The sequence below is a fragment of the Ylistrum balloti genome, unplaced genomic scaffold (assembly GCF_031769215.1).
Source record: "Ylistrum balloti isolate Yb309-2 unplaced genomic scaffold, AGI_CSIRO_Ybal_v1 Utg370388, whole genome shotgun sequence".
In the NCBI taxonomy this organism is placed as follows: Eukaryota; Metazoa; Mollusca; class Bivalvia; order Pectinida; family Pectinidae; genus Ylistrum; species Ylistrum balloti.
The window spans coordinates 658,021-674,317 of NW_026782269.1; the positions used below are offsets into that span (position 1 = coordinate 658,021).

Below are 16,297 nucleotides of genomic sequence, written 5' to 3' on the forward strand. Positions count from 1 at the left end.
TATTACTTAATTATGCAAATACAGAGTGAAAAAATTTTTCTCGTGAAGAAGCATGAGTTTAAAAGTATGTTAATTCATTCATGGCATTTAATTTGGCAGATTGAGGAGAGTATTTTAGAGTGTCATGCCTGGAGAAATGAATCCCCGCTCTGGGACTCAATCAGAGACCAGAATAGCACAGTGCCAGCTTGTGAAGAGGTAAGCTTCCTTAGAATTACTCGATCATGTAGCAAAAAATACTGAGGCATCTTATGAGATTATCTGTTTCTAGGATTATGAATTGAGGTTGGTATCTTTTAACTGTGTATCATTTTAACTAGTTCCAATCGCATATCATTGTTTCATTTCACCCAGTTTGTTAGGGAGCGAATAATTATAGTTCCAACAGTGTACCAGTGTTACATTTCACCCAGTTTGTTAGGGAGAGAATAATTCTATAGTTCCAACAGTGTATCAGTGTTACATTTCACTCAGTTTGTTAGGGAGAGAATAATTCTATAGTTCCAACAGTGTATCAGTGTTACATTTCACTCAGTTTGTTAGGGAGAGAATAATTCTATAGTTCCAACAGTGTACCAGTGTTACATTTCACCCAGTTTGTTAAGGAGAGAATCATTCTATAGTTCCAACAGTGTACCAATGTTACATTTCCCCCAGTTTGATAAGGAGAGAATCATTCTATAGTTCCAACTGTGTACCAGTGTTACATTTCACTCAGTTTGTTAGGGAGAGAATAATTCTATAGTTCCAACAGTGTATCAGTGTTACATTTCACCCAGTTTGTTAAGGAGAGAATCATTCTATAGTTCCAACAGTGTACCAATGTTACATTTCCCCCAGTTTGATAAGGAGAGAATCATTTTATAGTTCCAACTGTGTACCAGTGTTACATTTCACTCAATTTGTTAGGGAGAGAATAATTCTATAGTTCCAACAGTGTATCAGTGTTACATTTCACCCAGTTTGTTAAGGAGAGAATCATTCTATAGTTCCAACAGTGTACCAATGTTACATTTCCCCCAGTTTGATAAGGAGAGAATCATTCTATAGTTCCAACTGTGTACCAGTGTTACATTTCACCCAGTTTGATAAGGAGAGAATCATTCTATAGTTCCAACAGTGTACCAGTGTTACATTTCACTCAGTTTGATAAGGAGAGAATCATTCTATAGTTCCAACAGTGTACCAGTGTTACATTTCACCCAGTTTGTTAGGGAGAGAATAATTCTATAGTTCCAACAGTGTACCAGTGTTACATTTCACTCAGTTTGTTAGGGAGAGAATAATTCTATAGTTCCAACAGTGTACCAGTGTTACATTTCACTCAGTTTGATAAGGAGAGAATCATTCTATAGTTCCAACAGTGTACCAGTGTTACATTTCACTCAGTTTGTTAGGGAGAGAATAATTCTATAGTTCCAACAGTGTACCAGTGTTACATTTCACCCAGTTTGTTAGGGAGAGAATAATTCTATAGTTCCAACAGTGTACCAGTGTTACATTTCCAGCTGTTTGTTGAGATAACTCTACATCATAGACACTACCGTTTCTCTCCACCATCCCAAATGTAAGGGAGATAACTATATCATAAATACTACCGTTTCTCTCCACCATCCCAAATGTAAGGGAGATAACTATATCATAAATACTACTGTTTCTCTCCACCATCCCAAATGTAAGGGAGATAACTATATCATAGATACGACTGTTTCTCTCCACCATCCAAAATAGAAGGGAGATAACTATATCATAGATACTACTGTTTCTCTCCACCATCCCAAATGCAAGGGAGATAACTATATCATAAATACTACTGTTTCTCTCCACCATCCAAAATATAAGGAAGATAACTCTACATCATAGATACTACTGTTTCTCTCCACCATCCAAAATGTAAGGGAGATAACCATATCATAAATATTAATGTTTCTCTCCACTATCCAAATTAGAAGGGAGGTAACTATATCATAAATACTACTGTGTATCATTGTAGAAGGCTCCTGATAATCAGTGTGATCCTGAGTACTTTAACAATTTTCTTATGCTAATTGACTGACAATAAAAACAATGCATTGCCCACTTCCTTTGTCTTGGTTTTGCCTTTGCTCTTTCTTATCTGTTTTTTTTTTCTCACTGAGATTCACTTTTTTCTCTTCCTTTCTCTCTCTTTTGTTGGAGTTGTTTCCTGTGACACTTATCCTCTGATTCAACTGACATGTCAAATACCAATTTTTCAATTTAAAAAAAACTTAAACCTATCTATAAGTAATAATTATTCCAGATTACTGATAGTTGTTTTCTTAGCAAATTTTTATTTTAAGACATTATACTCTATTGCATTTAAAGGTGATTTTACCAAGCCAGCTGGAATCTGTACAAGTCAACTCTCCAATGGTGCACCCAGCTGTCAAAAGACTGCAGGTAGATGAGGTTCGTAGTGGGCAGCAGCAACAACCAGCAACAACAACTGTGAGAGGTACAGTATAGTTCACATAACAAGTATGACAGTATGATTCACATAACAAGTATGACAGTATGATTCACATAACAAGTAAGACAGTATGATTTACATAACAAGTACAACAGTATGATTCTCATAACAAGAACGACAGTATGATTCACATAACCAATACAACAGTATGATTCACATAACAAGTATGATATCAATATTCACATAACAAGTACGACAGTATGATTCATAACAAGTACAACAGTATGATTCACATAGTAAGTACAACAGTATGATTCACATAACAAGTACAAAAGTATGATTCACATAACAATTATGACATTAATATTTACATAACAAGTACGAAAGAAGAGCAAAATTTCACATAACAAGGAAAACCTGCATGATTCATTTAACACTCATGAGAAACTCAGTGATATCTCAAATTCTCGGATGTATTTGAAGAATTATTACTTTCTTTTTATTTTGAATGATAGCCTTTTGTTTGGAATCTGATTTACGAACTGTTCTTGGTTATATTATAGAATCTCTTCCTTCTCCTCCTGGGGCCACTACAATGGCAAGTGATCGGTTTAGCTCACCCTCCCCAGGATCAGCTAAGAGACGTCTTTTTATTACCAAGCACTCTGTGACAAGCCAGACCTCTGAGGGAGAGGGGTCTAACACTACCACAACCGCCACTTCAACCACGTCTACCATGCCGACCCAAATAATAGCATTCCAGCAGGCGCAGACGGAGGATGGGCGACAGGTACACATGAATTTATAGTGCAGTACAGTGTTTTACCTCAGACTCAAAGTCAATGGGCTTATTACAGGACAATGAAGTGACATGTGTGGTCAATTTATGTTGGCACCAAATAGATATAGATTACTAGACATGGGTTTATTGAAGCATGAACTTTGTTTTACATTATGAATTTCTTTTTTTTTTAATGCTCCTCTTTTGACTTGAGATTTAATTAAGATTTTATTGCCTTGTCTGTCCCTAGTGATGATGTGGTCTTATATCATGACCTTTTGTCAGCGGTTTTTCTCTCCTAAACGCTTCCTTTCAAGAGTGAGGGAAGGGATTCTGAAGAAAGTTGGTGTGGTCAATCATAGTCCAAGAGAACTAAAGTTTAATCGTGAGGTGTTGTTCATCATGCTGATGGGCAGGGTTTTATTGGGAACTATCCGTACTTGGTTTGTTTTCAAGAATCTTTGTTAACCAATCAGCATACGTAAAGAACTTTAGGCCGGTCGTGCCCTGTTTTAGGCCGGTCGTGCCCTGTTTTAGGCCGGTCGTGCCCTCATTGAGAGGTTTAGATCCTACCCAGTACTACAATGGCTAGACCTAAAATTGCTGAAATATATGAAGTGCTTGTTTTTTTTACAGGTGTTGATACCAGTACATACTATATTACCCCAGAATACTTCCAACACGTCGACCTCCTCTACAACCTCTGCCACAACAACGCCCACAGTCTCTACACAGTCCACACAGACTGGCAACAAACCCAAGAAAACAGGCTCTCTTGCACTATTCTTTAGAAAGGTTGGTTATGTTCTTTAGAAGTTTATTTATTAAACATTTCCAGTGAAAAGCATGCACTTAAGGTTATAATAATCTGTTGCAGGAGTAGCAAATAGTATCTCTTGATTTGTTGAGGTGAAATATATTGTAAATTGTAAATTTGAATTACTGAAATTCTACATGTAGATGTACCACCTAGCCAGTGTTAGACTGACAGATCTATGTGACCGTCTACAAGTGGATGATGACGACCTTCGACAGAAGATGTGGACTTGTTTTGAACACACGCTCGTCCATCATACAGATCTGATGATGGACCGTCACATAGACCAGATGATCATGTGTGCAATATACGTCATGGCCAAGGTAAGTGATACACATCTGTGATCTAGCTGTGATCATGTGTATAATACACGTTATGGCCAAGGTAAGTGATACATATCTGTGATCTAGCTGTGATCATGTGTATAATACACGTTATGGCCAAGGTAAGTGATACATATCTGTGATCTAGCTGTGATCATGTGTGTAATAAACGTTATGGCCAAGGTAAGTGATACATATCTGTGATCAAGCTGTGATCATGTGTATAATATACGTTATGGCCAAGGTAAGTGATACACTTTTGTGATCTAGCTGTGATCATGTGTATAATATACGTCATGGCCAAGGTAAGTGATACACTTTTGTGATCTAGCTGTGATCATGTGTATAATATACGTTATGGCCAAGGTAAGTGATACACTTTTGTGATCTAGCTGTGATCATGTGTATAATATACGTTATGGCCAAGGTAAGTGGTACACTTTTGTGACATGGAAATTTTTTTTACTCATTACCATAGTCTGCTGCTCATGCAGTACAAATGTGAATTTTCCATTGAACCAGAGAGTAGTGATATAGAGTCTTTAAAATTTTCCATAATTATGAAGGATCATTCTATCTTAAGTTTACAGTCAGATGTTACAGCTATGGGCTGTCTAGTATCTAATCTTGTAGTGTTTGCAACGTTGTAATCTACATGTACACAATATACTGTATCTGTTCTTATTAACTTTTCTGGAACATGTCTTTCTTCATAGAAAGGATATTTAAAAACACCACAAACTATCTAGGTTAGTCCTTGACATTAAGTGACACTACTGTAGACAGATATTTCCTGTTTCCATTTTTCTTGAATGAATACATCTTACCTTGTTCTGGACTTCATCTATACAAGGAACCCTTTAAATACGTCGGAGAGAGTGTTGTATTAGGCAGTGTTAAACAAAAAACCCTCTATTTTCTTAACTGCCTCTTTATAGGTCAAGACCAAAGCCTGCGTGCCATTTGGTTACTTTAATACATAGGAAATCTTGGATTATTTTATGAAAATGATTGCAGAATTTGTGAGATTATTTCTGATACTTTTGTGGTATGTGTTAACATTATTCTGATTTGTATCATTTTTCAGGTGACCGATCACCCTCAGTCTTTCCAAAATATTATGAAGTGCTATAGACTTCAACCACAGGCACAAAGTCATGTAAGTATATAATTACTCACAGATTTGCATAGCATCATGTCATTAAATAAAACCATTTCAAATAAGAGAAAGGTGAAACCGTGCTGCAAGATATCACTGTGACATTATGTAATTCTGGTATTAATCATAAAAGCCCAGGGCCTGTATCATCTGTCTTGTTTGCTTGCAGGCATGCCATAGTACAGTGCTAGCTTGTATTGAAAAGTTGTTTGTTTACAGGTGTACCGTAGTGTGTTGATAAGTGGTAGACGGAGACGAACCTCTGGCAGCAGTGACAGTAGTAAAAATGGAACTAGTGGCTCATCTTCACCAGTTCCAGAAATCAAGGAGGAAGCGACAACAAAACGTAAATACTACATACACTAAATACAGAATGCTGTAGAGAAAACACACCATTTGAAAGAAATTGTGTGAACAAGGCAAAAGACCTGTGTCTCTTTCCTATGTAGTTGTTAGTTGTGTCCCTGCAATTTTGTGGAGTGGGTCATAAGGCATATCTGATCTCCCTGTGTGCTAAATCTTGCATACCAACAGTTCTGTTCTCACTAGACAGATAATTGTATAGCTAATTCAGGAAAACTATCAGGATTTTTGTGTCGCCTGTAGAGCTTGCGGACACTTGTCCATCGTCGCGCGTTGGCAGTGTTGGTACGAAAGTTTTCCAGACTTTTTTCCATTAGGCTTTGAGTCATCAAAATGAAATTTAGTATATGGCTTCTTGTTGGAAGGGTACAGATTAAGTTCGGTTTCAGGCTGTCTGTGACCCTTCTTGGCACAGTTTAATGCCCCTTTGAGCTTAGAAAATTCTGTGGGAATATTGTTTTCTGGACTTTTTTTTGGTTATGCTTTTAGATATAGAAATGAAATTTGGTATATGGCTTCTTGTTGGAAGGGTACAGATTATTTTGATTCTTGGCTGTCTGTGACCCTTCTTTGCAGAGTTATGCCTCTTCGAAAATTCTTTTTTGAAATGAAATATGAGAAATGGCTTCATGGTCAAACATTACAGATAAGGTTTGATTCACAGCTTTGTTGCATTTTGTAGACATTTACAGGTAACAAGGTATACCAATATGACATATAAAATGTTTTTTTTTGTATGGTGAATATTCCTTAGATACAAAATTGAAGCTTCTTAACTTCATTGTTGATAATAAATGTAGTAAAGTACATTATGTACATATAAGTTAACTGTTGACTATACATTATCATGGAGGGGACATTCATAAGTTATGATAACTCACATGAAATTCTTTTGGATAAAGTTTATGCAACAAAATTTTTTTTACTTCTATTTAGGAAAAGGTGAAATACGATCATCTAGTACTTTACCTGTACCCCATCCAAGTAGTCACCCTCCAACCCCCACACGATTACTTACAACAGGGCCTGGCTTTGATTTAGGGGAGGAGCGAGGAGATCTCATTATGTTCTACAACATGGTATGTAATGTCATACAACATGGTTCATATCGTCACAAGATTAATTTTCTAATTTCGTGGATAATCTTTCACATTCAAGTTTACGAAAATTTTCAAATTTCTCCTGTTCTTGTGAATAGTGAAGCACATTGAATTAACACTTAATCCTTTAAAACGTGAACAGGCAATTCATATGTAAAAGTCCTTGTACTGTGATTTGTTTATTGAAAGTTCTTGTAAAATGTCTTCCATTACATTTCAGGTTTATGTAGGAAGCATGAAGAAATTTGCTATGAAGTTTTCTTCACAAAGTCAATCTGAGGTTTGTTGGGGTTTTCTAATCAGAATCATTCTCTCCTGTTGTAACTCTAAAATATCACTTCATCATGTAATGAAATTTACTGAACTAATTAAAAAGAAAGACTATACATAACAGATATGGGGATTCACTTTCTGAACTTGTTAACACAAATTACTTTCACATTGAAAATTGTAGTAAATTAGAATTTCAATAAAGGAGAGTCTGCAGGAACTTGTTTGTGAAAATTTAGAAATTTGAAAAAGTTTTGTGTTGTGACTTTTGTGATAAAATAAGATTTGCTGCAGAAAACTGTTGAAAGCTGGTAAATTCTACTTTCACCTTTTGTAAGAAGAGCAAAAATATACCAGTCTAATCAACTTCTGAATGAAATATGGGTTGTACCTGAGTAATGACTATCTTCCTTTGTCTCTTGTATATAAATGTTGTATAGAGTAATGAGTTATATATCTAACAGGATTGTCCACCATCATCACCTCCTTTGTAAATGTTATATAGAGTAAGGAGTTATGTTTTGTTTGTTTGACAGGACTGTCCACCACTGTCGCCTCTGCCCATGTCTAAAGTCCACCCTTCCTCGCCTCGGCGTGTGTCTGGTAACCATTGCGTGTACATATCACCTCACAAACTCACTAACAATCTACCTAGTGAGAGGATGTTGTACTGCTTCCAGAAGAGTCCAGCAAAGGTCTGTAAAATTCAAAGTTTTAAGGGAATTTTTTTTCTTTACTTTCTGTACTACCATCAAATAATACCTACTAATCTCATTTAAAAGTACAAAATCATTATTCAAGAAATTTTCACAAGTTTGCCTTTTTTTTTAAAACTTTAGATGAATCTCTTACTGTTTCACAGTTGATAGCATCTTGCATTAAATACTAACTTTAAAAAATTATGGTAATTTTTTTTTTCTTCAGGACTTGCGTGCAATAAACAGAATGATCAAGATGAATGAGAAGAAAACATCTTTCCTCGGTAAAAGAGTGCTTAACGTTGATAAAGACAATGAAGGACCTAGTCCAGCCAAACAAATATATCAGGGTACTGGTATATCATTAATGAGGCGCTTACAAAACCTGAACAATGACCGACAGGAAAATGCCCAGTGATCTCCCTAGACAACACTAGACCTACAATGTCTAGGAACACAGTCTGGAAGTAGTGCTGTGATGATTAAGCTGCATTAAATACAATCATGTTGTTCCTGTATACTGATTTCTGTGACATTCTCAAGAAATTTTCATACTTACTTGTGTACCAATTCTCGCCACTGACATAAACTCACAGGACTGTTTTCTATCAGTGATATCTCTTTCACACTATCTCCATATCCTCTCTCTCTCTCTCACACACTATCTCCATATCCTCTCTCTCTCTCTCTCTCTTTCTCTCTCTCTCTCTCACACACGATCTCCATATCCTCTCTCTCTCTCTCTCTCTCGCACACACGATCTCCATATACTCTCTCTCTCTCTCTCTCCTCTCTCACACACGATCTCCTCTCTCTCTCTCTCTCTATCTCTCTCTCTCTCTCTATCTCTCTCTCTCTCTCTCTCTCTCTCTCTCTCTCTCTCACACACACACATGATCTCCATATCCTCTGAAATAATAGGGCAATTTAAATATAAACTAGCAAATCTGAGGAGGATTATTTTGCAGAAATATTTGATGAGTACTCGATAATTAAATGTTCCCTTAGATAAATAGTACTCCAACAGTTGCATCTTGTCAGTACTTATTTAAGTGATTAGACAGTTGTTTATCAGACTGTTATCTTGTTTTTGTCGATCAGACGGTTATAGACCTTGTCAATGTTGACAGTTATAGACCTTGTCTGTGTTGTACCAAATTTTTAGCTCACCATCATCACAGGGCTTACCAAATCGCATTCACTTGTCAGTCTGACTCACAATATTTGTGATCATTATTTCTTGAGAACCACATAAAGGATCTGCTGTAATTCTTATCAACCTCATCATTATGGGTCCTAGTTATGTATTCCATGTGAGCAAGATCAAAGTTTCAGCATTTTTTGCAGTGTCCATTTTGGATTTGACTTTTGATAATTGTGACCAGTGTGACATTTTAAATTAAGTAGGCAAGTTTTTTCAGAAAGTACTGAAAAGATCACTTACAAATCATTGCTTGTCAATGTCTTCATACTTACAAGTGAACATGCAAAGTATATTTATCATATCCCCCACCTATTAAGGGGGGTGGGGTGTTGTTGTTTATGTATAGTAATTACTTTGTGCATAGGTAATAGATTTCTGTACAACCTATTTCCTGAACCGCTGAACATATCTGGTTCATATTCACACATCATCATACCACCAAGGTCTGTGCCTTTGATTTTGGTGGTCATTTATTGAGGATAAAAGTTCACCCTTAAACATTTTGAACAAGGGATAGGACGATGTTTATACATTAAGTCCGAATTTTGTTATCAAAGTGGCTTAATACAGACTAGAACAGATACAGGTAAAAGAACAGTATGGTGTAGAAATTACAGATCTTATGGTAGTGCATGTCAAGGCATGTAGAAGACATTTGTTGTGTTTTGGAGATGTTTTGATATATAGATATACATTTCGTGAATAGTCGATGGAGGATATATTTTCCATCCATTGATTATGCAATTATTTTTTTTTTTTTTCTTTCCCGATTTTCTCTGTCACATTATATTGTAACTTTTGATCCTTTCTAATGACGCTCCAATTCTTCGCTGTGCTGGTTTGCATGATCCTCATTTATCTATTTTGTGTAATGTTCACATATTTTGATCTCTTTTATTGACCATCGTGTCATGGTGGTTGTTATATTAATGGTAGATGTATATATGTAAAAATAAGATTTTGTACATAATTATTGAACCTGTACATTCAGAAGACTGAATATATATATATATATATACACACAATCCTTTAAATTCGTGTGGTGCAAGATGCACAAAGACTGTGATACATAGAAAAATTTTATTGGGAGTTTTGATAACTATATATTGTGTAACTTAATTTTTAAGAACTTGATAACTACATACTGCAGTGTGTAGATTTCTATACATTTACTGAACCACTGGATGGCAAGAGAGGAAGTCTGAGAGTGACTGAGCTTAATCATTATTGTAAATAGCAATGTTACCCATCATTTAAGAATGATATGGATAGGGGTGTCAAATTGTATTTCATTTTGAGATTTAAAAAAAAAAGAAAAAAATTCTTTAAGGGTTAAAAATGGAATGATTTCCATGAATAAAATGAAGTTAGTTGATTCTTCAACAAATGAAATTCCCAGACATAAAAGTACTTCTGTCAGTGAATATCAAGTAATTGTTGTGGATAGGAAATTTTATTGCAATAGAGAAAAAAAACATAATTGAAGTCAATATAATTGAAAATGACCTTCAAATGATTGAAATTGAATTTTGTTTGAATATTAAATGTCATTTCAGCAGAATGAAATGTTTAATTCAAAAATTATTATTATAAAGGAAAGGATGCAAATTGTTATGAACAGAATATTCTAATTTTATACAAAATGTAAGTGAAAACTGGTGTAATTTCAGATTTTACTGCTGTGTCTACTTCTGTGAAAGAAGTTTTATCCCTGGGTAACAAGTCCTTCCCCTGTTAATATAAACACTTCTCAGCTCACCTGCCCCAAGGACAAGTAGTCTTATGTTGTAATGCAGCACCTGTCTGTCTGTCCACTTTATATTTTCTTTTAAACAACTTCTCAATTGCAAATTTGCTAGTATTAATTATCTTGTTGTTGACCACAATCAATAATCAATGTGTTAAGGTATTCAAACAACTTGTTCTTGGTAAACTAATGATTCTTGGTAATTTTTTCCCTTCATTTTGAATGTACTGGAAAGTTGAATAAACCTGATAGTTACCTGAATTTGCTGATTTGAACAAAATTGGGCCCTTTGTTAATGAACTATCACTACAGGAATAAGAAAGATAAGATTTCAAAGACCTTTTTATTGATTTGACGATATTTTAACATGTATAGTGCTTTTTTATGTATCATTTGAAAATACTTGTTTCTTACATGATTATGTAGTAATGAATAAATCATACAGGGCTTTGTGGATGATTAAAAAAAAAAAAAAAAAAAAACTTTGTTAAAAGACCATGTCAGGAAATGACTCCTGAATGAAGTTAGTCAAAACGTTTGAGATAAAAATGATACTACTATCCTATGGGAAATCTTGATGTCTTGTATCATGTTTGTAGGTTGAGGAGTTAAATTCGTACAGCAGACATTTTAAAATTGTTTTAATTTTGGGTTCTGACCTTTGAGGTCATTCCATCTCTGAATGTATGTATGTGTCTTTAGTGTTGCCAAATAGTACCTGTGACTTTGTTTTACTGTACATAGCCTGTGATGATAAAATACTATACAAATTATTGTATGAAAGGCTTGGATATTGATGAAAGAATACAATGTGAAACAAAATGATATTGTAGTCAAAAATAAAATGTTTCAACACTTATTTGTAGATTTTGAGTGTTATCTTGGGTGAGCGATGGAGATGGGTATTGCCACAATGTCTTACAAAATCCAGCTGATTGTTTTGTCACTAACCAAGGCAGTTTGTGTTTCTCAGAAAACTGAGGAACGGGGCCCATGCTGTGCTGTGATCTCGTGTTAGACACTTTACCCAAATCGCTCATCATGGTATTTGATCAGCCACTGGTTTGATGTTCATCGAGTTGATCATCAGCTTCTTCAACCAGGTCTCGCCTAAAAATAAATTGTCAGTTAATGAGGGATAAAGACAGAAATCAACAGAAACTCTTGATGTTTCCATGGTATAATTTCTATAACCAATGAGAATGAAGGTGTGAAAGGAGCATCTGAATAATTCAAGGGACATTCCATCATTGGAATGGCAACAACAGATTTTATTATTGTTTTCTTCTTGAGGCACACTATTATATGTGTGCCAAATAGTGACAAAATAAGCACAGGGATTATATAGAATATACACGTTAGCTCTAAACACTATATGGATCTGCATCTGACACGTGACCCATGTTTACATAGAAATGAATAATTCGGTCTAGATGAAAAGTGATAAAATGGATGATTACAACCCACTTTCAATGTCACAATTTAAATCTTGAAAATATCTTGAGAAAACTTGTTACCATGTTTCTTTAAATGAATGATCTTGGCCCCATTTTCAATTTGCATACTATTTTTTTATGACCAAAAGACCCAGGGTCATGAGCAAGTCACCAATAAGTTAGAGTAATATTACAACATGAGGGGAAATAATTAGCACAGATTTCGAAATTTCTTTGAAAAAATGTACATCATACAGAAAGAGATCTGGTAACTGACAATGGATAAACATTAGGGATGGATTTATACATGTATTGGGACTTTCCTTGTTTCCTCCAGATGGACAATAGACAGACATTTAGGATTTTGTACTTTATAATTCATTGTTCCCTCCAGACTGACAATAGACAGACATTTAGGATTTATACATTATATTTCCTTGTTCCCTCCAGACTGACAATAGACAAACATTTTGGATTTATACATTATATTTCCTGGTTCCCTCCAGACTGACAATAGACAGACATTTAGGATGTTGTACACTATAATTCCGTGTTCCCTCCAGACTGACAATAGACAGACATTTAGGATTTTCTACATTATAATTCCTTGTTCCCTCCAGACTGACAATAGACAGACATTTAGGATTTTCTACATTATAATTCCTTGTTTCCTCCAGACTGACAATGGACAAACATTTAGGATCTTGTACATTATAATTCCTTGTACCTCCAGACTGACAATAGACAGACATTTAGGATTTTCTACATTATAATTCCTTGTTTCCTCCAGACTGACAATGGACAAACATTTAGGATCTTGTACATTATAATTCCTTGTTCCCTCCAGACTGACAGTAGACAGACATTTAGGATGTTGTACATTATAATTCCTGGTTCCCTCCAGACTGACAATAGACAGACATTTAGGATGTTGTACACTATAATTCCTGGTTCCCTCCAGACTGACAATAGACAGACATTCAGGATTTGGTACATTATATTTCCTTGTTCCCTCTAGACTGACAATAGACAGACATTTAGGATTTGGTGCATTATATTTCCTTGTTCCCTCTAGACTGACAATAGACAGACATTTAGGATGTTGTACATTATAATTCCTTGTTCCCTCCAGACTGACATTGAGGATTTTGTACATTATAATTCCTTGTTCCCTCCAGACTGACAATAGACAGACATTTAGGATGTTGTACATTATAATTCCTTGTTCCCTCCAGACTGACATTGAGGATTTTGTACACTATAATTCCTAGACTGACAATAGACAGACATTTAGGATCTTGTACATTACAATTCCTTGTTCCCTCCAGACTGACAATAGACAGACAGTTAGGATGTATACATTATAATTCCTTGTTCCCTCCAGACTGACAATGGACAAACATTTAGGATGTTGTACATTACAATTCCTTGTTCCCTCCAGACTGACAATAGACAGACAGTTAGGATGTATACATTATAATTCCTTGTTCCCTCCAGACTGACAATAGACAGACATTTAGGATGTTGTACACTATAATTCCGTGTTCCCTCCAGACTGACAATAGACAAACATTTAGGATGTTGTACATTATAATTCCTTGTTCCCTCCAGACTGACAATAGACAGACATTTAGGATGTTGTACACTATAATTCCTTGTTCCCTCCAGACTGACAATAGACAGACATTTAGGATGTTGTACACTATAATTCCTTGTTCCCTCCAGACTGACAATAGACAGACAGTTAGGATGTATACATTATATTTCCTTGTTCCCTCCAGACTGACAATAGACAGACATTTAGGATTTGGTGCATTATAATTCCTGGTTCCCTCCAGACTGACAATAGACAGACATTTAGGATTGATACATTATAATTCCTGGTTCCCTCCAGACTGACAATAGACAGACATTTAGGATTTGGTGCATTATAATTCCTTGTTCCTCCAGACTGACAATAGACAAACATTTAGGATTGATACATTATAATTCCTGGTTCCCTCCAGGCTGACAATAGACAGACATTTAGGATTTGGTACATTATATTTCCTTGTTCCCTCTAGACTGACAATAGACAGACATTTAGGATTTGGTGCATTATAATTCCTTGTTCCCTCCAGACTGACAATAGGCAGACATTTAGGATCTTGTACATTATAATTCCTTGTTCCCTCCAGACTGACAATAGACAGACATTTAGGATTGATACATTATAATTCCTGGTTCCCTCCAGGCTGACAATAGACAGACATTTAGGATTTGGAACATTATATTTCCTTGTTCCCTCTAGACTGACAATAAACAGACATTTAGGATTTGGTGCATTATAATTCCTGGTTCCCTCCAGACTGACAATAGACAGACATTTAGGATGTTGTACACTATAATTCCTGGTTCCCTCCAGGCTGACAATAGACAGACATTTAGGATTTGGTACATTATAATTCCTGGTTCCCTCCAGACTGACAATAGACAGACATTTAGGATTGATACATTATAATTCCTGGTTCCCTCCAGGCTGACAATAGACAGACATTTAGGATTGATACATTATAATTCCTGGTTCCCTCCAGGCTGACAATAGACAGACATTTAGGATTTGGTGCATTATAATTCCTTGTTCCCTCCAGACTGGCAATAGACAGACATTTAGGATTTGGTACATTATATTTCCTTGTTCCCTCTAGACTGACAATAGACAGACATTTAGGATTTTCTACATTATAATTCTTTGTTCCCTCCAGACTGGTAATAGACAAACACAAACAAATGACTTATATAATGTTACAGCTACGACAGATTTACAAAACGGGTATTTTGAATGGAACTATTATTGACAATAGTGATACGGACTTACGTGTATAGAGATTATCGTTACAAAAGAATAAAGCGACCATATCAGGTTGTGCTGAGGTAAGGGTTGTCGCTATACAAGGACCCGTGATAAGATACATACACAAGAATATATACTCATTGTATGTGTACAACGAATTACTCTGTATAGGAACATCTAACCTAGCTCCTTATACTTGCATAACTGCCTCTCCTACCCTCCCCCCCTCTCTCTCTCTCTCTCTCTCTCTCATGTGAAACATTTTATGCGTGATGACGCACAAATCACGGGTACAAGCTTTAAAAAAGAATTTATCGTGAGTTCTCTGTTACTTTTCTATTTTCTCGTTTCTATTGAATACCATAGTGCGATTTTTTAAATAAAATTTGGTTGTGTGTGTTCTTGCCTGTATCGATAGTATATCAGAATGGATGTATCATTTACAACGTTATAATTACGTCATATATGCCTGCCATTCTGCATCATAGCTAGTATGACAGGAAAAATGCCATGTGTATAAATAATGCGTGTGTAACGTTGGTATAATGATAATGACGTCATGTATTTCGGTGTGTATCATGTTGTAGTATTGTAATATTACGGCATAGACCTCAGGAATAAATAATTCAATTTGATATGATATCTTAAGATCATCTGACTTAGTTTACCACACAGTATAGACATATTTGACACCATCAAGGATATTGGTGGTCATCGGTAAAGGTTAAAGGTGAAAGTTCAGTCTTATCTTTTTTGTCATAGGAAGCTTTTGAACAAGATATTTAACATATTCCTCAACATAATTAGTTTATATTCACATCATAGCACCACATCATCAATTTCTACACCTCTGATTAGATTTTGTAGGTCATCAATCAAGGTTATTGGGTAGAGGTCACTTGGGTTCATGTCCCTATTTTATTTCCCTACTATTTTACAGTGGGGTTTTATGGTGTTGTTACACGTGTCTGTCTGTCAGACCCCATCCAGGAAAAATGTCCTATCTTCTCAACAGAGTGGGTTCATATTCATATATATATTCTGAACCAATGTCAGTAAGGTACAGGATAAATGCCTGCTCTTGCGAATATCTCAACAGAGTCGGTTCATATTCATATTCAGAACCAATGTTATT

At 35.5% G+C, this 16,297-nt stretch overlaps 1 protein-coding gene across 1 annotated transcript in view; it reads left to right on the forward strand.

Moving 5' to 3' along the window:
- Window positions 1–8,701, forward strand: part of LOC132554247 (retinoblastoma-like protein 1) — a 30,982-nt gene extending 22,281 nt beyond the window's left edge. Inside the window, exons 15-25 of the mRNA XM_060218554.1 lie at window positions 100–198; window positions 2,347–2,476; window positions 2,995–3,221; window positions 3,849–4,007; window positions 4,173–4,352; window positions 5,440–5,511; window positions 5,731–5,857; window positions 6,811–6,953; window positions 7,195–7,254; window positions 7,781–7,939; window positions 8,169–8,701. Of these exons, the coding sequence (XP_060074537.1) occupies window positions 100–198; window positions 2,347–2,476; window positions 2,995–3,221; window positions 3,849–4,007; window positions 4,173–4,352; window positions 5,440–5,511; window positions 5,731–5,857; window positions 6,811–6,953; window positions 7,195–7,254; window positions 7,781–7,939; window positions 8,169–8,360 (1,548 nt within the window). The 3' untranslated portion in view covers window positions 8,361–8,701. The remainder of the gene's footprint in view (window positions 1–99; window positions 199–2,346; window positions 2,477–2,994; window positions 3,222–3,848; window positions 4,008–4,172; window positions 4,353–5,439; window positions 5,512–5,730; window positions 5,858–6,810; window positions 6,954–7,194; window positions 7,255–7,780; window positions 7,940–8,168) is intronic.
- The last annotated feature ends 7,596 nt before the right edge of the window (window positions 8,702–16,297 follow it).